Source organism: Sycon ciliatum, chromosome 1 (genome assembly GCF_964019385.1).
Source record: "Sycon ciliatum chromosome 1, ocSycCili1.1, whole genome shotgun sequence".
NCBI classification, from domain to species: domain Eukaryota; kingdom Metazoa; phylum Porifera; class Calcarea; order Leucosolenida; family Sycettidae; genus Sycon; species Sycon ciliatum.
In genome coordinates, this window is record NC_088643.1 from 55,561,069 (window position 1) to 55,583,955 (window position 22,887).

The 22,887-nt window shown below is 47.1% G+C and overlaps 1 protein-coding gene across 1 annotated transcript; it reads left to right on the forward strand.

The window, feature by feature from the left end:
* Positions 1–3,206: 3,206 nt before the first annotated feature.
* LOC135804422 (protein Wnt-4-like) lies at positions 3,207–14,635 on the forward strand. The gene is made up of 8 exons (XM_065318291.1): positions 3,207–3,692; positions 10,327–10,434; positions 11,028–11,212; positions 11,565–11,692; positions 11,987–12,130; positions 12,758–12,898; positions 13,249–13,411; positions 13,757–14,635. The coding sequence occupies exons 1-8, from the start codon at positions 3,553–3,555 to the stop codon at positions 13,912–13,914; spliced, it is 1,167 nt and encodes a 388-aa protein (XP_065174363.1). The 5' UTR covers positions 3,207–3,552; the 3' UTR covers positions 13,915–14,635.
* Positions 14,636–22,887: the final 8,252 nt, after the last annotated feature.

The window sequence follows — 22,887 nt, forward strand, 5'->3', positions numbered from 1 at the left end:
TATGGTGCATGCCGGCAGAGTCCACTCGTACACCATGATACACGGTTTTATGATTGCCCCTGAAGTCATTGTCATTCATCATTGGAAATGTAATACTTTCTAAATAGACCGACGTTTTGCATACGAACAACTGGACAATAACGATACTATTTAAAATACTGCTATAAATTATGATTATGTACCTGTACATGTATTAGCAGCCTGCGTCTGTCAAGACTAAGGGTCAGTAAGGACAACAATTACATGGCCACTGCATGTGCATATGGCTTGCTGTGCGGTCCCGGTGGCGGCCATACAAAGTCATGCAGGCACTGTAGTAAGTGTACTAGTAACCCTACTAGAGTCGTGTTTCCAGTTTCCATCCTGTTCTCACATTTTGTCGAATAAAATTATTAATATTATGTTGTGTCAAGAACCCTACTCGAGTATACTAGTAGTACCCTGTCATGGGTCTCATTTTAGTTTTTTCAATCTCTTGGACATGATTGTAGGTGAGGCAGTGATCCCAGGACACTGATCATCTACTTTGCCAGTCTTTGGTTGTTATTAGTGTCAGGTTGTTTGTTTGTTAAGATTTACATGTATACTTGGTTTTTTACCCGATTCTTGTAATCCCTCCATATTTGTCAGGAAGCTACATGACTTTTGAATTTATGATAGTTTTGTATTTTATTGTATTACTATTTACCGTAGTACTTCAAAGCCGTAATACTGACTGCACGGTACTTGTACTAGTATTCATAATCCTGCAGTGGCATTGCATTGACTGATAGTATCATGACTATTATCCTCCCCACAGACGTCGGAACGAGTGGTTGCATTTGCAATCGAACTCCGAGTTTCACACTGTTTATGTTTAGTACTTGTGTATTAAGTTGTAAAGAACCGCTGCATATACATGTGTACTGTCTGATGAGCGTGGCCGTGGCATGGCTGATCATTCCGCTATAATATAATGTAGATACACCTACACGGTCATGTGGCCGTATTTCGTGCAAGCTGCTGTTGCGAGCAACATGCTCGAATCAGATGGCACTATTGTGCGGTGAAGAGTCACCCTTCTATGATGGCGGTGGCGAGAAGGTGAATAGAATTAACGGCTGATTACCATGAAATATGTCCCTATCATCCTCGATTATGAGGCTTTGTCTGTTGCTGGTATACCACTAGCGGCACTAACGTTAGTAGTAGTCCGTGCTCTGCGTGCCAGGCGCCAGGGCGTGCGCGTACAAGGTCCCATTCAGTCTATCATCTGACTGCAAGACATTCTGATTGTGGCATGGAACATGAGCGTACTGTTCTAGAAGAGAAATACCAGGCATTTGCATTCGTAACGAGTAGACGGGTGGCTTTGGCATGCCTCCTCCTCCACCCAGACATCCGTGCTGTGCATGCGTGCATGGCTACCAGTCACAACAACGTGCGATTATAATGCACCTACGAAGACGTGTCCGTCTCTCCCTCCTTCTCCATCTACATGTACTACTGGACTGTACCAATTTGTTAGATTGACAGCATGAAACTGTACCAGTAGGGCAGTAGTACATGTACTACTCGTACTGACCACTACTGGTCAGTCTGTACCAATATACATAGTAACATATCAGTTAGAAGAGAAGGTTCAAGAACCTCAGTCTACAGTTATACAGTGATGCTACAGCTGCTTTCTTGGCCATTCTCTCTATGTCAAGAAGGATCTGCATCCGGGACTGATGTGCAACGTTATGCAGCACTCACAGTCTCGAGCTGCCACAACTCGCTTCGATCAAGTGTACTTACAAGTTACAACACACTGTTGTACTGGCGAACTGCATTGAATACTGGTAGATTTAACCAGTATGCCGTGCAGTTTACCAGTACAGTATGCATGCACTACAATGACATGTATGAAGGAAAGGGAGACGTATGTCTGAGGTAGCTAGTAGATACATTGTATCTACTAGCTACCTCAGGTATGCGTCCCCCTTTCCTTTATACAGGAATATCCCGGTCTTTAGCTCGGCTCTCACTGTCTCAGATAATTGCTCACGCACACCATGTAGATCTACATGTGTATGTTCCTGCAAGGCTACAGCAGGTGCATGGCTATGGCCGAACGAAGGAAGGTTCTGGTCTTCTCGACCACCGATAACATAGTCATCGGTATGACAACACTAGGATGACCGCAGAACAAACAAGAGCTAAACAGGCTGTATCTTTAAGAGTACGTGTACTGTCCAGCGATGCATGCATGCAAGAGAGAGAGAGAGAGAGTGATGGATTGCTGTTTCAACAGTTTTTTTGTTAGGAAGGGACAGGAAGAGACTAGGAATGCAGCCTGGCACGGGGATTCGGATTTCACACTTGAGTTAGTTCACTCGGTATTGTGACTTGGCTAAGTCAGAACCGAAGTAGCAGATGATGCAATCACCGCTTATGGTCATAACACATTGTTAGTCGTTCGCACTGCGTTGACAGCAGCCAAGAAGTAACCTTCAGGCTTCACATTCTGCATAATCGCGGTGGCACTTGTTGTTTGTCACGGGGAAATTCTCTCAGATGAAGTACAACGAGTTGTGTCGATCTACTCGTATTGTTCGCACCCTGGTCCGTCCCATATACAGTGATTCTGATTCCAGGTTTGTACACGTTCATTGTACTGTACTAGTCCATCACAGATGCTGATTGCCATGGTCAACGGCCGCTAGTCAAGCCAGTACAGGTATGGGAACAGTGGGAGGTAAAAGTGAATAGCGATTCTACAACCCCTGATCCTTCAACTCTCGGGTCGTGGATTCGTGTTTTCAAAAGAATGATTCTCGGCGATTTCCGCAGTTCCAGCTGCTCGGCATGGCAGAGCTCGTGACTCATCAACCCACTGAGAACCGTGCAGTTTGAACATAAACAGTCAGCTATTCCCGATGCGCTTTCTCGCACAGAGCATGCACTGTAGACCCAACTCTCTACTCGACTTGCCCCTGGGGCATTGATCTCGAACAATGCACTTTGTACTTTCTGAACCAGAGCTGGAACCCACGCACGTAGACCTACACTCACGCTACAGTGTGAACTGTCCTGTGGTGTAGTGTAGATCTACCGGTCGAAGTGCAAATATCTGTATGTACATGTGCGCGTGCATCCGATCCGTCTTCGCGCGCCGAGAATGCGAGATGTTGGACAAGCGCGTGATATTACAATCGTGTAGCAAATTGTTCCCGTGAGCGAGGCCTAGTGTTCCACTTTGTATGCGAGAGAGGCTTGCAAGAAGAGAATGTGTATTGATCACTTGAAAGAGCGAGTACCGCCACAAAGGGTCATGTCATCACAAGTCCTCTCTGGCAAACAGGGGCCATTTATATCTAGTTGCGACACGAAACCAACCACTATCTTGAAGTCAACTTCAACCGACAAAGTTTGGAAAAGACAACGGTGAACAGAGCCCTGTATATCGATTGTTTATGCTGGTGGCTTCATTTTGGTTTTTGCTATTTGGATCAACCTCATCTTTCCACCGTGGGTAGTGTGATCAACAAAGGAACTCAGAGACGCCAGGGAAATCAAGTCAAGCCGAGAATGGCTTCCTCTCTCCACACATCCAGCCATCTTCAGGGATGCAGCGCTCTCATCCAGGCATCCACAAGAATTCTGGTTGTATGTTTCCTGATGCTTCCGCTACTACAGACTGGCACGGTGTCCCAATCGCTGTTTTTCAGGTAAGCTGCAAACATTTCTCATAGATTTCCTCTTCTAGCTCCTGCAGTGGTGTCACGCTAATCATAATCATAAAATTAATGCAATCATGTTAGTCTCTACTGAAATATTCTGCTCTCTAGTGGAATGTTTGATTGAGAAACTGTCAATTCCTGCGCGCAGCAGGTGAAGGGTGGCGTGGCTAACCACGTTTGTTACAATCCATGTAGAGTTGTTCTGGACCGCCCGTAGAGCACTTGCCAAACTGCATGTATCATGCAGGGAAGCTGTGTTAGTTTGGGCAAGCCTCAAGGAAATGTCAGAACGTGATCATGTCAGTTTGAATGGTAATGACTCATGAGTGGTGATCCACAGGGGTGGCAGTGTTGGCAATGGAAGATATGGGAGGGGACCACCATCATCCCATCCATCCTTCAGAAGGAAAGAAGGTTTCAAGCTACTGTCAATCATATTTCACCAGGGCCAATTCAAAGGAGTTTACATAGAAAAGGCATTTTCATCATTGCAAGATGGAGGAGGAGTACATGTACACTTAGATTCCACAAAACTGATATAATAATCTTTATTTCAGGATTACCCAAAGGCTAACGCCTATCTGGGGGATCTCCTATTTGTGTATGTACTAGTAACATAGTTAAGGATGCGAGAGAAAGTGCGCAAAGTGAGTGTGAAATGTTGGTTTGAAACAGGAATACTAAGAAACACAAGGAAAGAAAGTAAGACAGAAAAGAAAAGAACAAGCATGTAAATCAATGATTGCACATCAAAGGTGTACCAGTGCAGTCCAACTGATACTGATATACATGTACATGCATAGAATGTGAGCTTTGCACTGAACTCATAGTTCTAAATCCTCAGGCAGCATACAGGTAGCCACAGGGGAACGTTGACAGAACAGTGCTCCTGCCTGAGCATTGTTGGCAGTGCCTGCGGGCAAAATGTGCTATTGTGAAAGTACTACACATTGCCATAGGGCAGAAGATAATGTATGGCAAAACTATAACCGTCATAGCCATTGCTCATTGGGTATTTCTGATCGCCGATCTGATCTGAACATGTTAACAAGGGAGACTGAGTTGGATTGATTGCGGGGAAACAAAGCCAATTGTCATGTACTGTAGAACACATTGCCGGGTCAACTCTGGGTCTGGGTTGGAGGCAGGCACACTGAGTTCAGTGTTAGTCATGGAGCTGTGCACATTTTGTCTTCAGCTCCATTCAAGAAAGGCTTAGGAGACAATTACTTGGTTGTGCACTGCAAAGTAAAGTAAAGTTTGCACATCCGCGTTTCCACCGGCTATTCAGCTGTGTTGAGTGACACAACCAGCTTTAATAGGTAGTTTTGCTTGTGCGTGGCTACCACTATGCCTGATTATACAAAGGCCATAATGCGAAAGAGGGATATATGTGGCACAGGCTACTGTTATCAATATACAGTTAAGAGGAAGCCGACAAAACCGTAATAAGTTTCTTCGCCGTCCACCGATTATGGTTTCGATCAGCTTCCTGTGTATCCATACATTAAAGCTCCAAATCTCTGACACAGACACAGATAAATACTTGCAGTCTGAAAACCAAGTCACAGCAAGGAAGTTCTTCTTTACCCGGGCAATCATGGTGCACTGGGGAAGGAAAGATGCAAGACACTCACTTAGTGGAGGAAACATTTCAGTTATCATGCAGCTGGGTTTGCTCTTGTCAAGTTAGCATGATGTTGTTATTTAGATCCAGTGCCAGGCTTCACTGAGTCTTGCATCACTGATGTCGTAGTTATGGACTGCGGCCAGGGGCTGCAATGATGGACAATGGAACACCATTGAAAAGCTACTGCATACAATGTATTGGGCTGGTGATCATGACCTTGTCCTTGTATTAAAGCAGGCACAGGGTGCTGCTATTGAATGAGAGCCAGGTTCTGGCAACTACAAGCATGTACAATGTGAATACATGTAGGTACAGAATGGTGCTGCATCAATGATTATGCCTGTGTTGAATCAGTGTATTACTATTAGCAATATTTACTTTTGAATAGATATGGCACACCAGAGAACGTAGAAGCCGGGCTGCATAGGACAGTGACCAGACAGTGGGAAATTCCAGTAGGACCCCCTTGCAACCTGTACGCTCTCATCACTCCATTGACATTGAACATGGTTGCAAATTGAAACTGGCTTGAGGCCATGATGGCACAAAGGATCATCATGTCCATCTTGCTCAACGACATGGCTTCAATTGAATTTCAAAACAAAACAGCCGGCAAGCCACAGCAGGTGATCATCACTGCTAATTAATTTGTCTATCAAGAGCCACTTCTTCCTGAAGTTGCACTGTAGATGTACGGCAGCTGCACGTCATTTGAAAAGGGAATGCTTCACAGTTGTCCGGGTCAGGTCCAGTGCTCCGTCAGTCCATGGGGAGGAGGGGGGGGGGGGGGGGGGCAAAAAGATCACCCATCAAGCATTCCCTTTTTCCAGTGTACATGTAGTAGCGATCATGGTCCAAGGTATCCACCAATACCGGGCCAAGGTGAAGGGAGCATCAGCTTCATGCCTCAGTGGCGCATGCTGAACTGCTGCATGCAAATTCGCCTGGGATTACAGCTGCTGGCCATAACCACATTGTATTAACTGACAACAGCATGCTCAATGCCTGCAGGGATCAATATTCCTTATACAGACAAATAACTCTCTTGACGCTTTTGTTTTGCAGTAGCATTAACTTTAAATACATGGATGCATACTGAAGTGATAGTTGCAACGTTGGCAATTCCGTGAGTGCACTGCATGCATGCAGTGACTGCACTTGAGTATACTATTCACAGCAGTGCAGCACGTACTGTGACGCAGTCTCTTGTACAATGGCTTTGTCCCACGTGATGGAAGAGTTCTTGCACAGCAAGTACACAACGCAACACGTTTTATGCTAATCAAAGTTAGTGCATTCCATACACTCTCACACTCAAGATGTATGATGGTCACGAGTACAGGGCATTGTGCCTGCCTGGATGCAATGGTAATGGAGTGGCCGTGGCATATTTACGTATTTGGTGTCCGCCGCGGCTAGCCTCAAGCTCCCCACTCCTACCTGTCACCACGTCCAACAGCGCCATATAGGCATATGCATACATGACTAAGTTTTGCAAGCAGTGCAGTGGTCTCCTCTGGTCGTGCCATGAAGGAAACTCAGTACAGATGAGGGGACTCAGGGAAGATCGAAGAAGAGGATCGTGAGCAGAGCTGCTCCGTGGGAGGTAATCAACACCACAATGTCAGTGGTAGCGAGCGACAGAACAACAGCTTAGTTACGTATGCCTTGGTCATGATGAGATGATAGTGTTGTGTAATTCACCGCACTGAGTGCCCAGAGATGTCCAGACACGTCCAGACACCGGACCAGAGTGCATGCGACGCGCAGGTGTTCATTGCTCAAGTCTGTACCGAAGTATTCAGATAATGTCATAGTATTTATCCCTCTTCTGCTGGTATTGCCACGTATATGATGACTGCACTCAGTGCCATTATGCTAAATACTAGAATAGTCTGCGGCAGAACGTACTGTACCGGTGGTATAGGAAGTAGGAGCACATTGCATAGCAACAATGCCAATGGCAATGGTTCAAGTGCACCGCGGCATTGCGGCTTCTTCCACTTCTTTGTTATGGCAACATCTTTTCACTCTACCGTCCACGCATTCTCTCACAATTAGTTACCAGATTGTGTTTGAAGTTCTAGTACACCACTGTCACACAGAGTCAGTGTACTAGTGGTGGGCAATCTCGCAGTGTACCGCTTGAGCACCTACCAGTTACAGTACATGGATATGAAATAAGCTGCTTACCAGTCAGGCGCCATGACACTGGCAACAGACTCTGCGGCTCCTCTGGCTGCGGTCGGAAGACTTGAATAGACACGCTCCAAACGTACAGGTAGTGAACAATCATGGTGATCCGACTCCAACAACGATGATATTATTATGGTGGTGGTGGTGGTTCGGAAAACATCTACTGGCAGCTGCGAATAAAGTTCTCAAGTTCTCATCTCCGGACTGTTTTGTTGAGTAGGAGTGTGGTACAAGTGAAGTGTCACTTTGTCAGCCGCAGTATACCATGCTTATGATACTCCCAGGCTATAGTTATGTAGATCTTGACATCACACTACAATTGTACAGCCGAACATGCATACAGCCATGTAAATCCACCCATGCCGAGTTCCATACACGCAATAGGGTGCAAAGTGAAACGTGCACGATTTTCTCGAGGGTCTCCCAAACTCGGAGCCCACTCTTGGGGCATAAAGGGAGACCATGGGGACCTTCGTGATTGATTCATTCTGTCACACTACCTGCTCACGACATTCCACTTTGTCGGAGAAGATGCCAGAAACGAGATACGCGAGTTGTGTTCCGAACGTGTAGGACTTCTTAGGACACACGTTCGTCCGATATGTCTGTTTCTGGCGTGTATTGATGACCCAGAACAAGATTGCGATTGAGATAAAAGCAGAGGTTTGATGTATTCGATATCACTTGGAGTGGATCTTGTGTAGTGGTGTCTGTTGACCTAGCGAAACAATGTGCACCGTCGAGTCTTACATGTGTAGAATCTACGTGTGAAGTGTCAGTCTTGGATCAAGTGTTATGTTCCCTGACAATCTCCATCACCAGCTCTTAGTCTTAGTACTTCGAAGTGCATGATTGTACTATTGTTGCCCAAGAATGTAGAAGGTCCCTGTAATTTTGGGTGACCATTATATTCCCCATATGCATACGCAATCACGGTGAAAAGAAGTTGCGGATACGTGCAGACTTCTACCAGTATAGCCCATCTACTCTTGATGAACGGAACATGTAGTGGTACATGTATCAGTCATTTTGACGCCATTGAATACTAGTAACGGATAGAAACATACCGGTATGGCCTTTCCCCATGACTTGGCCACGCTTTTACATAGCATCCTGGACCTGCCGCGTTTCAGTCTGTGTCTGTGTCTGTCACAACAGATCTTTGCTGATGCTTGCTCGCTCGCTCCTATCCGCCATAAGCACAGTTTCCTCGGCAGAATCGGTGTAAAGTGTAGTTGTAGGTCGTGGATTTGCGTTCTTCTTTGCAATTGCTTCTAGCAGCGTTAAATGGTAATGTACCACTTTACAAGTGGTGTGTCTACAGTGGCTTTCTTTCGAAGATTCTGAAGCAGTTTTTTTAAACGTGCATGGACAGTTGGTGCACGTTCTGCTTCGAATGTTCCGGAAATCTTCACAGCTCTTTCAAATGCCGATCGAGTCGACAGGGTCTTCCATTGTTACTGGAAAATCCCATGTCGTGAGTTTCGACTCGCGTGTTTTGTCACGTTTCCATACAATAATCAATCGAGAGCTGGCCTCTCGAGTGAGTGATCACCAGTGATCTCCCGCGGGGCCAGTATGCACAGCAGGTGCTCCAGGAGTCTTCCGCTCCCGTTGCAAGACGCTACAATGCGTTAAATACATGACCCACCGAGATGATGTAGATCCACAAGTAGCTAGCTGGACATGAGTAGCTGTACCTGTACTGCAATGTAGATCTACATGACATACATTGTACTTGTGCAAGTAGCAGTGAGCCCGTGAATTAACACTGATGATGTGGATATCGGTAGGTTGGTTAAATCGACATACAGTATTGTATAGAGGAATTTATCAAGTTGCTATCCAGCCAGAGTAGCCGTGCATTGCTAAGTGAGGTTACAGCATAACAAGCTATTTATATAATAACTATGTTGTCATAGGGTATGAAACTGTAAACCTTGATCACATTAGTCATTATTACCAAATTATTGTCACCACTTGTTGAAGGAATCAACAAGAGGTTTTGGAAGGACATAGGTTATCAAATCAAAACTTCGGAAAAGGTGGGAGGAGTACTGCAAGTTCTCCTTGTTCTTGGCTTGCCAGGGACGTTAGGTCGTAAGCCAAGTCTCCCTACCAGTGCCAGGATGCCTTGAGCTCAGTGTAGAAGGCTTAGTTCCTGTACCATAGCTGTAGGCATTACAAGAGCGGCAAGAGTCCCATTCAGATCGGAGTCTGATCATGTAGCCACGATTAGTTGTCTCTAATGACAGTGACAGGAGCACACACGATTCCCTGAACCACAAAGCATGCCCCGCATGCTATACAGTACTGAGTATACGTCCCAGCTTTCCTGGTTGCTGCACAACCACTGTTTATCATATATATTAGTTAGTCATGGACAAGCACACAAGTGGTGTGTAGGAGCTGAAGACTAGTATTGCCAGTATTGGCAGTCATTGCGGCATGTCCAACGCAATGTCTCGGCATGCACAGGTCAACATTGTACTCGCCTCTCTGGAGTGTTCTCTCCCGACTGTCAGAGTACAAGCAATGGTTCCAATACACTTTAGCTGTTCACATTCCAGTTTTGAGTGGATTTTCCTTCGCGGTGTCCGGATGGGAAATCGAGTTGAACTGGACAGGTGCTAATGTGTGTTGCACCAGTGCTGCTACTACTGTACTAAGTCTTATCCTGCACTATCTGCATGACTGTACTCCTTGTCACGTGACCTACTTCCTTTAAACTCTGTGTTCCAACATGACCCAAAGCATTAATTTTGTGTTGTTTGTGTGCTTTTGTGGTGCGTGCAGTTTGCCTTTTCACACTGCATCTGGACTTGCATCAAGGAGTCAGCATGCCTCACGTATCCTCTCCCTCTCCATGTCCTCATCCATCAAGAAGGACATCACCAAAGAAACGTGAGTGCATGACAATGTACATGTGTACATGCTTGTGCATGTACTGGCAGTCAATACTGACACAGCATAAGGTCACCCATATCATGGGAATGCATTGACGTATCATGTTCTTGATTTCATCAATGAGCAACTAAGTCTTCAAGTTACAGACAAGGACACACTGGTGCTTGTGATCGCAACATGCCATCTGGGTATGGCCTCCTCAATACATGGAGTTATGACATTACACCCCCCCCCCCCCCCCACACACACACACCTCACACCTCAGACCTGCCCCCCCCCCCCCCACACACACCTCTGACCTGCCCATCGCAGAAGCAATGGTAGAGAACAGCTATGTTAGACATAGCACACTTAGACCGACACATACACACATACACACACACACACATACACATGTACACACACACACACACACTGTGTGTATGAAGGGGGGGGGGGGGGGAGTATGAGGACATTGTGTGTGTATACTCTGAGTACAATTATTTGTCACAGACTATGTATACCCCCTATGTTAACTAGTAAATCTTAATGTACTGAGATAAGTCTATGCAGTCAATTCACAATTTAATTTCTCTGCGTGCTGCCCACAGATGTCGACAGGTTGTTGGCCTAACTTCAAAGCAGCGGAGGTGGTGCAGGAAGAACTACGAGCTTCTGGCCGCCATTGGAGATGGCGCACGGCTGGGTCTTGCCGAGTGCCAGCGACGCTTTGAGAAACGCCGCTGGAGCTGCCCCATAGCGCAGCCGTCCATCTTCTCCAAGATCCTGGAAGCAGGTATGTGCCCCAGCGCTATGACCGACTGCCTCTATGCTGACACTGCTGTCACGGCATTTGCTGCCCACATGTACACATACATGCACTGCTGCTTGAGTCTGTCGTCCCGACACCTCACATGGTCTGAATGTCTGATCCCTAGCATTATGACTGTAAGGATTCAAACGACACACATGTACATGTATATGCTGGTCATTTGGCATTGATCCTTAGAAACAGCTTCACATATTGGAGAATGCCTCACATAAATCATGTACAAGTATGCTATCGTGTTGACTTCTTGGAGGAGCTGAGCCTCAAGTCCTAATCTAGTATGTGTTTTTGTTTTGTTTCAACTGCTTGTCGATTACAGCTAGCAAAGAGACGGCCTACGTGCATTCCATTCAGTCAGCGGGCATTACACTGGCCATTGCGCGCTCGTGCAGTCGCGGTGAGGCGAGCACCCTCTGCGGGTGCGCCACTGGTAGTGAACTGGGAAATGTGAGTAGTGCCGCACACGCTTCATGTTAATGGAAAATTGGTGGTAATAACTCAGGGCTGCACACTGCTGGTGATGGTACATGTACCTTTCTCAATCAGCGCCACTGCAGCCCTTGTGTGTGTGTGTGTGTGTGTGTGTGTGTGTGTGTGTGTGCGTGTGTGTGTGTGTTTGTGTGTGTTTGTGTGTGTGTGTGTGTGTGTAAAACTGCCTCGGTGGGTGTAAGTTAGTAATGTTCAATTTTTCATGCAACTTTGTTTGTGTTGTGCAACCTTGTCTCTGACTGATGTTGACAGCCTGAGGGAAACTGGACCTGGGCATCATGCAGTGATAACATTGCCGATGGCATCCGCTTCAGTCGCGAGTTTCTGAACGGTCGTGAGGACGGAAGAAGCCCCTCATCTCTGATGTCCATTCACGATACGGAGGCAGGCAGGAAGGTCAGTTCATGGTTGTTTTGAGATGATTACGCATGTCCACGGGATTTGTATTGTTGCCTCAGCAGGAAGCATGCATTGGGAGAAAGTGACAGTGGAGGGTGTTATTAACTTGGTTCAGGCATGAGGTATTGTCCTTGCTCTGAAGTCTAAAGTGTATCTGTAACAGTGCAGGGCATAGCTGCCTATCCGGCTAATCAAGCCAGCCCTCTCTTATTTCGCCCATGCGTGTTCTGATGTCGGGGAAAGGCGGGCGGAGTGTGTAACGTTGACAACGACAGGCCTATGTGCTGACCACTGTAGCCGGACCATCCAGTGTGGATGTGTGCCAGGGTCGGACCGGTTCTACATTGAGGAGGGAACTGTCCATGTGGTATGCACTCCTTCTACTTCTAGGTGTATACGCAGCACTTTTAAGTGAGGCACATGATAGGACAATGGATCACCCCCCCCCCCCCCACCCCCCATGCACGAGGTGTTCTGATTTGTGTAGCCATTGAGCATTGCCGGTCTCGGTGCTATTTGCTACTTTAAAAATAAGTTTAGCATCAATGGCGGCTTGTTGTTAATGTACGAGTAGAGGGTGAAAGCTTGAACGAATGTCCTCGGTTTGTTTGACTCCGGCTACAGATTGTCAGGTCGAGCATGCTGCGCGTGTGCAAGTGCCACGGTCTGACGGGTACGTGCGCCCACCGCACGTGTTGGTATAGCCTGCCCAAGATACATGTGGTTGGAACATCGCTGCTGGACAAATACGACAAGTCGATAAAGGCAAGTTAGAATAGTGATACAGAATACAAAACTCGTATACTTGTACTATCTGATTGTAATATTTTGATAACTTTAGCCTACGGTGATGGAGGGCATGCAACGTTTCCCTCAGGGTGATCAATGTCCAGATGCATGTTATAAAGCGACGCGTGTGCTTGATCTAGCCATCACAAGTAGTGAAAGGTCCAGATCATAAAGCACATTAGCTGCATGCATCATGTTATCCGTATGCTTGAGAGTGGCGGCTTCCCTGCGGGCGCGGAAAGTTCATTCTGACTCACTTTGTTTGTACGCGGGAGAATGAATCATTATCGATGATTTCAGTTTCCTTGTTATTTATTGTCATGTAGGTAATCCCTCGTGCTGATCGACGGAAACTTGTTCCGCTGAGAGCCACCAGCAAGCGACCGAAAGACGACGACCTCATTCACCTTCAAGACTCCCCTGATTATTGTACATCGAACAGCACCGTTGGATCTCTGGGAACACTGGGAAGAAAGTGCTCACCAAAAGGTACATCATCATCATGCTCAGCATGGCATCATAGCACAATCAGCGTGCATTTCTGTTTCCACCGTATATTAAACAGTTACTAGTACTTGCTTTGAAGAAAAATACAGCCGGTGTGACTGGAGTCTACTGTGAACTGTGGAGCTTAGCTCAGTGCCGTACATGTTAGCTCAGTGTACATGTTGAAACATGTGACCAAAGGCAACTTGTGACACAGTTCTTGGACCATGTCGGCATGGGATCGATATCACTGACCAGTATTGCTGTACTATTATTTACCAAACTGAAATATTGTGTTCCCACGGCCTTAACACCTGCTTCTGACTGCCGGTGTTTTGTTTTTTGCAGAGGGTGCAGAGAACAATTGCGACAAAATGTGCTGCGGCAGAGGCTACAATGTGCGCCGGCGCATCAACAACGAGAAGTGCAGCTGCCGCTTCGAATGGTGCTGCCGCGTGAAGTGCAAGCGCTGCCGCGTTGCCAAGCAGTCCTTCACATGCATGTAGCGTACGGATGATATCATCGACTCCACTACCCGCGTGTTCCTCCCTGCGCTGCATGCACCCAGCCAGTATCGGTGAACCTACTGAGACGCCGACCAGCACTGTGGCTACTATGTATCCACCATGCTACCCGTGACACTGTGGCTACTATGTATCCACCATGCTACCCGTGACACTGTGGCTACTATGTATCCACCATGCTACCTGTGACACTGTGGCTACTGTGTATCCACCATGCTACCCGTGACACTATATCACCCCAACGTTAGCTTGCACAGTGGAGCCAATCGGCCTGTACTCATACATCCATGGACATTGAGTTATTTATAGAAGTTTATGCTAAGGCACTGAGCAGTATTTTCTTGATTGACTGAAAGTAAGTAAGCTGTGAGCAAACCCCTTGAGATCTCCATTTACCCCTGCCTCACCAATGCCTCGGAAGACAAGTTATAAACGAGGCTAGCAAGTACCATCGCAGATATGTGTGCCTCTCTACACGTACCCTTGTCTATTGTTAGTCAGTTGTTTCCATGAGTTATGCACATACAGCTACAATACGGTGTACATTATATACCCTGGGCCCGTTGCCGCCAAGCGATAGACAAAGGCATGTGAGGTGCATCTCGCCTTTTTGTGACTATTGTCGTTATATTTTTGTAGCATTGCACAGTAAAGCTTATTTTTATGATGATGCTTGTGCAACTGGCAAGTCTTTTCCAGTCTATTTGCGCATATGGCTGGTTAGTGCCATGATTCAGTGTGATGGCCGGGAAGAGTAGAAAAATGCAAAAGAGTGCGATGAGGTCGCTAGGTCTGTTGATAGCTGGCAAGGTCTCCGAAATCCTGCTACATGTACTGGCAAGAGTCCATAAACATGTTTATGCACTCTTGGTACTAGTATCACCCTGCAGTCGCTCTCCGGCAGCGCCGATGACATTGTGTGCTGGATTCCGTAAAGCCGCAATCCGATTCCGTCTTCTACAGCAGAGTCGGAGTATGGCATTTCTCATACACTGGTTCCCATTTATTGCTCAAGAAAAATTCCAATCACTGTGACGTCACAGGGCGGTCGTTACATGCAGGCACCACCGGCAGGCACCACCAGCATTTTTACTTGTAGGTGGTGCCCCCCCCCCCCCCTACCGGTGGGGTCACTGAGTTGCCTTGGTTACTGTTGATGTTATGATGGTGATAACCAGTGTGAGTGTACTAGTACCTGAAGTACTTTAAACTGCCTAGGAATATTCGCGACGGATTAATGTTCGCTATTTTCGCGAGAAGAGTGTAACCTGAATATTAGGCAGCGTGAAATCAAGCCTTAACAGTAGGTGTATGTAGGTGGCCCCGGTGCTTCGCAAGCTTTTGCCATCGCAAACTTGCCGGCTCTAAGAAATTGCGAAAATTTAGTGACGCGAATATTGGGCGGTTCACAGTACTAGTACTAGTAGTCATGTATAGCAGGGAGTCGGTATTTTATGGCTCCCTGCTATATGACACAGTGTACTCTGTAGGTACACATGGCAGCTGCACGTGCAACGGGTTTGGGTGATTGATAAGACGAGTAAACTTCAGTAAAGTCAGACTACAGAACGGTGTGACTAGATTGTGAGAAGACGAAGAAGGAAAGGGCGGAGGCTTTTATAGGTTGCAGGCAGGCATACTTGTCTATATTCTAGATGGAGTGCAATACTGCCAATAGCGAATGTTGTAGAGGTCAGTAGAAGAGCAGGCGTGGATGGCTGCTCTTCTTACAGCATTGCTGGAACAGCGGGATGCAATTGTTGCTATGCGTGAGATGGTGAAGAAGAAGGTCTGGCGGTGACAGCTATGCGGAGGAATGGAGTCCAAACATAGAAAGCTCATTCTCTGATTGCACGTCTGATTTGCAAAAGCGTGCGGGAGAGGAGAGTGGGAGCTGTGTCAAGAATGCTGCGCATGCAATGCGTGGTAGACTACATGCGCATATGCGAAGGTCATGCGTTTAGGCTGAAGAGGCGCCGGCAATCAACGTCAGGTTACGTGTTACTACTACTAGTGAAGGGGAAGAGCTGCTACAACTAGTAGGGGGTCGTAAACTTTCACGACTCCCTGGTGATATCTGATAACCCAGCTAGGCCAGGTCATATTCAATACTATACATTTGATTACTTTTCATGGAGGTACAAACCTTCACTCTCCCGTCTTTGATCCATGCATTCTAATGTGTTCAGAGTGTCATTAATTGACGACTCTCTGAGTGTGATCCGTTGAGACTTGCGAGTGGTTTTAAAATATTACTAGTGCCAGTATGACAGGTGAGAAGTCACAGTTGATTGTTGTTGTTGTAGAAGTTTAAAATTAATACCGTCGCACCACAAACAGGCGGTTTCGCCTCCTTTGATCCATGTGGACGACAGAGGGAATGAGAGAGAGAGATGGGGGGGGGGGCAGAAATACGGAGAGAGGAGTTGGTTGCTAGCATACTCTCCACACCGGAGCTCGCGCTTTTCCGCCGACTTGACTTGACACTTGACTGACACACGACTGCCATCCGGAAGTCGAAGTCGTTACCATTACCTCGTAGAATCTCTCCTGTTGTGCCCAGCGCGGGCTTGCGACTCGCTGGTTGGAGGTAGTAGACTCTACCGGTAGTAGTAACAGGGTTGCGAGTGACCCTGGACTGGTGACCGAGGGCGAGAGTCCTCACTGCCTGTTCTACCGGTACCTGAGTATGAGCAAGAGTAGAGGGGACGGTTTCAAATAGGACACCGGTTGCAAACCGGAACGGACTCAATATTCACTTTCTCTCTTGGTATTTTGATTAGAAAACATATGTCACAGTGAGACTACGATGTGTTATACTCCGAGCCAAAATGTCATGGCTCTGCGATGACCAGAAGCGCCATATCAAGCAGGTGAATTTTTGACGTGTTGCTTCGCACTGCGACTTGAGTTTTACGACTTTCGAAAAATCAACTTCTTGTCGCACTGAGGTAAACAGCGGCTCGCCTCTCGCCAATAAAGCACCGCATACCAATCAAAACTAATGGAAGCACACACAAGGCTTATTGTTACTCTGTACTGGCCGTCGTGGAGCGATAGCAATTACCTAATTTCAGACCCAGAGTGAATTTGACGTGCACTCTAAAACGTGTCCGGTTTGGAGCCACCTCTGATTTGAACTTTTTTGAAGCGAAAAATTGGGCAACTTGGAGGCAATGGGTCAACACAACGGAGTGGCTCAGTTCGATTGACTCTGGCCCCAGAGCAAACTTCAACATGCCAGTTTCCTTCCACAAACATATTTCGAGTGAAAAATCAACGCTGATGATCGGTTTGGGTCTATACAAATTTGGCTATCAAAACGTCCCGGTATCGAGCCGTCTCCTCTACATGAAAACCGGTTTTCATGTAGATCTACTCTTGGTATGAGCGACACTGTACTGACTCACGGAGTCACGCTGCTCTCCGCGATCCGGTGTTCACGAGGTGTTGTCGCGCTGGAAACGGAGCGTTTCTGATAGTTTGTATCCCTGGTGATGGTTTGGCATGGAGAGAACTACAAAAGCAAGAGTACATGAAAACCGGTTTTCATGTACTCTTGATAAAATTAAAAGCTATGCTCTTCAGACACAATCTTCCTCGGCCTGCTCAAGCTCGACTGATGAGGGGTGAATAATTCTCCGAAACACTGTGCATTATCTCCTTAGCGGTGCATTCTTGCAGGTTTGCCGAGTCGAAGGTTCGATAGACTTCTCGTGTGCTCTGGATGGCAGTTTTGAGTCAGTCAAGTGTCAAGTCAAGTCGGCGGAAAAGCGCGAGCTCCGGTGTGGGGAGCAACTCACTTTCCTAAAAACAATTATCCCCGAAGTCGCTACCGCTAGCTCGTAGTATGACAAGTGAGTACACATTTTACCTGCCATTGGAATTGTGTAAAAAATGGAGTTGTGTTTACATTATACAACTCCCTGAACCAGCCTTTTTACGTTCAAAGCAAACACAATGAATATAAATACGATACAAAACTGGTGAAGAAACTTGGGACATAATACTTGAAGTTCATCTATATTAAATGATTTTCAAATGCAAACCAAATGATCGTGACTTCAACAAGGCTGTATTCGATTGTGGCACCTGAATTAGGCTTTCCCCAAATCGATCGGCTGAAAATTCTACCAAATTTTGTTGGAAAGTGCGTTTACGAAGGAATGATGTTGCTGCAATCATGACCGTAGGCTTTACCCAAAAATTCACTGAAAACGTTAGCTTTTCGCCGATTTTGGAGGGTTCTTTTGAGAATCGCCGAAAGTCTACCGAATGTTGTTGCAAAGAAAATTCAGACAGATTAGAGTATCGCGGTTTACGTTTTTCGAGCTCCATGTGGTGAGCATTTGTTACTTAGTAATAATTAGTATAGCCTGTCCCCGGGGAAAATTGCGGAAAAAAATCGCAAAAAACGCGGGGAAAAACGCGGCATAATATGGCATAATTTGCGGTGAATTTGCGGTAAATATGCGGTGAATGCGGCAATTTTCAGTGAGTGTGTAGTGAAATCAATCAGTTACAAGTCTCTGGTGTAATCACTCGTCATATTTGAGTAAAAAGCCGCCACGATGAGACGTTGCTGACCGAACAGTGCACTGTGTGTACGTGTAGTGGAACAAAAATGTTCAAAAAACGCTGGAAAATCGCGGAAAAAGCGGTCTTTTAAAAATCGCAAAAAAACGCGGAAAAAAACGCGGCCGCGGAATCGCAATTTTCCCCGGGGACAGTATAGCCTACGAATGGCTTCGGAACAAGTAGATTTCAGCTCTCTTACGAATGAGGATCTAAAGGAGCTGGCCCGGTGAAACAATCTGCAATGGATCGGGCAAAGTAGACCCGAAATCGTGCGAGAAATCAAAAGTCGGTTATCTGCCGCGAGTAGCAATGTGATGGAAACAAGGGACCTACATAAATCAACCAGTGCTATTTCCCTTTTAGCTATTCTTGTGGACACGGTGAAGGTGCTGACTAACCAGGTAGAGGAACTGAAGGAAGTGGTGCAGGGCCTGCTGGAGAGCCAGGTCAGCCGGGTCACGCGCCCGGCTGGGGAACTGCACGACCTGGCTGAACAGATAACAGCGGGTCCAGTCTGACCCGGCTGAAAAATGTCTCAAACTGACAATGGATTCCTAAAATACCGGTATATTACGACTCGCGGACCCATCTGTTGCAAATCTAGCGCAACTGTACACACTAGTACAGTCTACAAGCGACAGAAACTCGGCTAGGGTCAACTGGGGTCAACTGGTTCGAGCGCGATCTGGCCAGCGGCGAGCAGGAAGTCAGGACATTCAAAGTCGATGGGGCAGGCAGTCAAAAGCGTAACTATGTTACGTTGACACAGTTGCAAGTTTTCAGCCGACTGGTGATTTGGACGATGGAGCACGCAGCGAAGAGAAAAAGAACTCACGCTTTGTCGTTTACCTTCTACGTTTGCGGACTTCGATAGTTCGCCTTGTTCTCTAAAATTTCCGATTTCCGGTAATAAATTCGCCTTTCTGTTTTCCTGCGTTTTGAGCAGGCTTTTTGGTTGTTTTTTTGCCGGATGATCTGACCCGGCTTGACCCGGCTGGCCTGCATGCGCCAGGTACACTCTGACCGGGCTGTGTTGAATGTCTACAGCAGGCCCTGGTGGTGGTGAGTCAAGCGAAGGCAAAGAAGTCCGCCATTGAATCCCTTGAGAAGAAGGTTGCTGTTTTGGAGAAAATAGCTGCAGCGAAAGTTGTACCGTACACCGGAAGCGTTCCTGGACCTGACGGTCCCCCGTATGCAACTGTAGCGGTGACAGGTGTCACGAAGGCTCCAAATGGAAGCTCGAAAGTTGTAGCAGCACGTGGAGCATCAGCCCAGACCGGTTCGCCCCCAGTCTCAGCAGCAGCTGACGTGCCATATCGATCAGACAAGAAGCCTGTATGGGAGGAACCCAAGAAGCGCCACGCCTTCAAAACTGCTGACAGTGAGCAGTGTCTGCTCCAGGATTGTAGGACAGCCGGGTACACGTGTACCTGGCGCAACCATTTCAACCGGGTGGGAGCCCGGTACACATGTACGCCCAATGATCTAAAGGCGAATGGATAAGCCGCATTTAGAAAAGAGAGGACAGGAATTAGAAAAATTACGAAAGAAGAAGAAGTATCTGACACATACAACGATACAAGCCATGTAGTCAGTCCTTTCAAAGTTCGAAAGTGTAAAGTACCAACCGGGTCACAGGTGAGCCGGTACTATATTTTCAACCGGGTCCAATCGCCGCCCAACCGGGTGGATTACCCGGCTCACCCGGCGCTGGAGCAGACACTGAGTGAGACCGTAACGAGAGACTTGTGTCATCAGTGTTACTGTACGAACTGCCCAAGCCAGAAATCGCCAAAACGGACACACTTCGTGGTATGGACAGGCCACGGCGGAAAGTATACTTCATGGGCAACGTTGATGCGGGATGCAATGCCAAGTCGATTGCTGACTGGTGTAGTAAACATGCAGTGGAAGCGATCAGATGTAGTGTCGCGGAGTCTCGAGCCTTTGGAACAGCTTATGCTCGTCTGGTGGTTCCTGAAGCCGCAAGTTCCAAGGTTGAGCAGAAGGATTTCTGGCCAGCAAAAATCAGTGTGCGACCATGGAGGTTTAAGTCCGACAACGTGGGCTGGACTAACGAAGATGCCATATCCACAGACGAGGAACAGGCCAACAGCTAAATCCGTTCGCCACTCCATCCCGCACCAGCACTGGGTGCATGTGCCTCAATCCCCTTGCTCGCCCTTTCTATCCCACCTCTTCGTTCCCAGAACAGCATAAACTGACAGTCATGCTCCTAAACATCAGGAGTCTTCGTAACAAGATTACAGACGTATCTCGGCTAGTCGGCACCAACACAATCCTGATGTCATCTGCCTGAACGAAACTTGGCTTGATAGCACAATATCTGATGGTGAGATTGCCATCAGTGGATACTGCATCCTGCGCAATGATCGCCAGAACCAACTTGGTGGTGGTGTATGCTTGTATTACAAGTCCACCATACCTCTTCATCCTCCACTAGATATCACTGTGGATGGTGTTGAAAGTTGCTGGGGAGACATATTGTGTAAGCCAACAAGTTGTCTGGTTGGAACTATCTATCGCCCACCATCAGAACCAGTGAGTTACTGGCACGGTGTAGAATCATTGCTGCATGCAGCTGTCAAGCCTGGTGTAAACACTGTTATCTGTGGAGACTTCAATGTTAACATGGATACAGTGCACATGACGGATCCACAGCTTGAGCATCTGCGAGACCTGACCAGCAGCTATGGCCTGCAACAGGGGGTGTGCCAGGCTACCAGATTTGGCGCTAATGGATCCACAAGCACCATTGACCTTATTTTCAATACATTTGAACCCAACAATGTCGCCACAGTTCTACCGGTAGCATTCAGTGACCATGCAGCCATCATCAGCAGGTTCTCTGTCATTCCTCCATCCCCCCAAACCCATTCCGCTTCAACTTTAATACCGAAACATCAAGGCCATCAACATCGACCGTTTTCGGCACGACCTGTCAATGGCCAATTTGTGTAGTGTCACCGAGGCAAGCAATGTGTCAGAGATGTGGTCCCAATGGACAAACCTATTCCATAGTGTACAATATGATGACCACTGTCCAGTCCAAGCCAGTAAACCAACACATCGCTGTCATGTACCCTGGATGGATCAGCACCTGATGTACTTACTGAGGAAGCGAAATCGACTGCATCGAACATGGCTCAAGGAAAGAACAGATCAGCGCTATGAATCATACCGACTTGCACGGAGTGAGGCTACATCCTGCAACCGTGAGAAGAAGCGGTCCCACTACTTAGCAACATTCAGCCGATGTGAAGGAAATCCTAGACGCTCTTGGCAGGTCACCAAAGAACTGACAGGAAAAGTCCATGTGAACCCTCCACCACAGTGCTCAGCAGAGGAGATATCTGCAGTATTTGCGACTATAGTGGACGATAAAACTAGACCGCCAGTGCTCCGAATCCCCTCTGGTGCTGCCCCGCGGATGAACTTGTACTCGTTTCAGCCAGTATCTATAGCCAAGGTCAGAAAGCTGCTGCAATCAGTGAATTCAACTAAAGCAACTGGAAGCGATGGTATACCAACTGTCCTTCTCCGTTTGTGTGGGGATGTGCTGGCCCCATCGCTGACTTTGCTGTTCAACAGATCACTGAGGGAGGGGAAATTCCCAGAATCAATGAAAGTCGCATGCATCCGCCCACTGTTCAAAGCCGGTGACCCCAGCCAACCTAAGAACTATAGACCAGTTTCCCTACTCCCTGTGGTCTCCAAGATCCTTGAACGGATTGTTCACGAGCAACTGTCTGATTTTCTGGAGAGCCAAGATCTGCTACCAATAGAACAATTTGGTTTTCGTAGCCACCTCTCTACCTCTGATGCCCTAGTGTTAACGGTAGAGCAAATTAAACAGGCACAAGTGGCACGCCTCTACACTGGAGTCGCTTTTGTAGACATGTCGAAAGCCTTCCGCAAGGATCAGTGCTGGGTCCATTGCTCTTCGTTGTATATGTTCGAGATATACCTCATGTGGTGAGGCCATACGGTGTTACCCCAACACAGTTTGCAGATGACATCTCATTACGAGCCAGTGCCGAGACACCGGCAATTGTTGCTCAGCGACTGTCCGGTGCAATACAACACCTGTCTGACTGGCTACGACAGCGTGGCTTAATTCTGAATGAAACGAAAACACAAATCCTACCAATCCCTCCTCACAGAGCACCACCCTTTGCCCTACGAGTGACATGCAATAGTCAAGACCTGCCAGTGGTACCATCGGCCAAGTATCTAGGCTTACATTTTGACAAGTCAATGTGCTGGCAGACAATGGTTCAACGTGTTGCTATCAGGGTTTCTGCTAAAATAGCTGTCTTAGTCCGCCATGCTGCATCTTTACCCCTCTCATGTCGT

Coding starts and splice junctions, on each gene's coding strand:
- LOC135804422 (XM_065318291.1), top strand. CDS start 3,553: ATGGCTTCCTCTCTCCACACATCCAGCCATCTTCAGGGATGCAGCGCT. Junction 12,131..12,757: donor ATACGGAGGCAGGCAGGAAG/GTCAGTTCATGG, acceptor CTCCGGCTACAG/ATTGTCAGGTCGAGCATGCT. Junction 12,899..13,248: donor AATACGACAAGTCGATAAAG/GCAAGTTAGAAT, acceptor ATTGTCATGTAG/GTAATCCCTCGTGCTGATCG.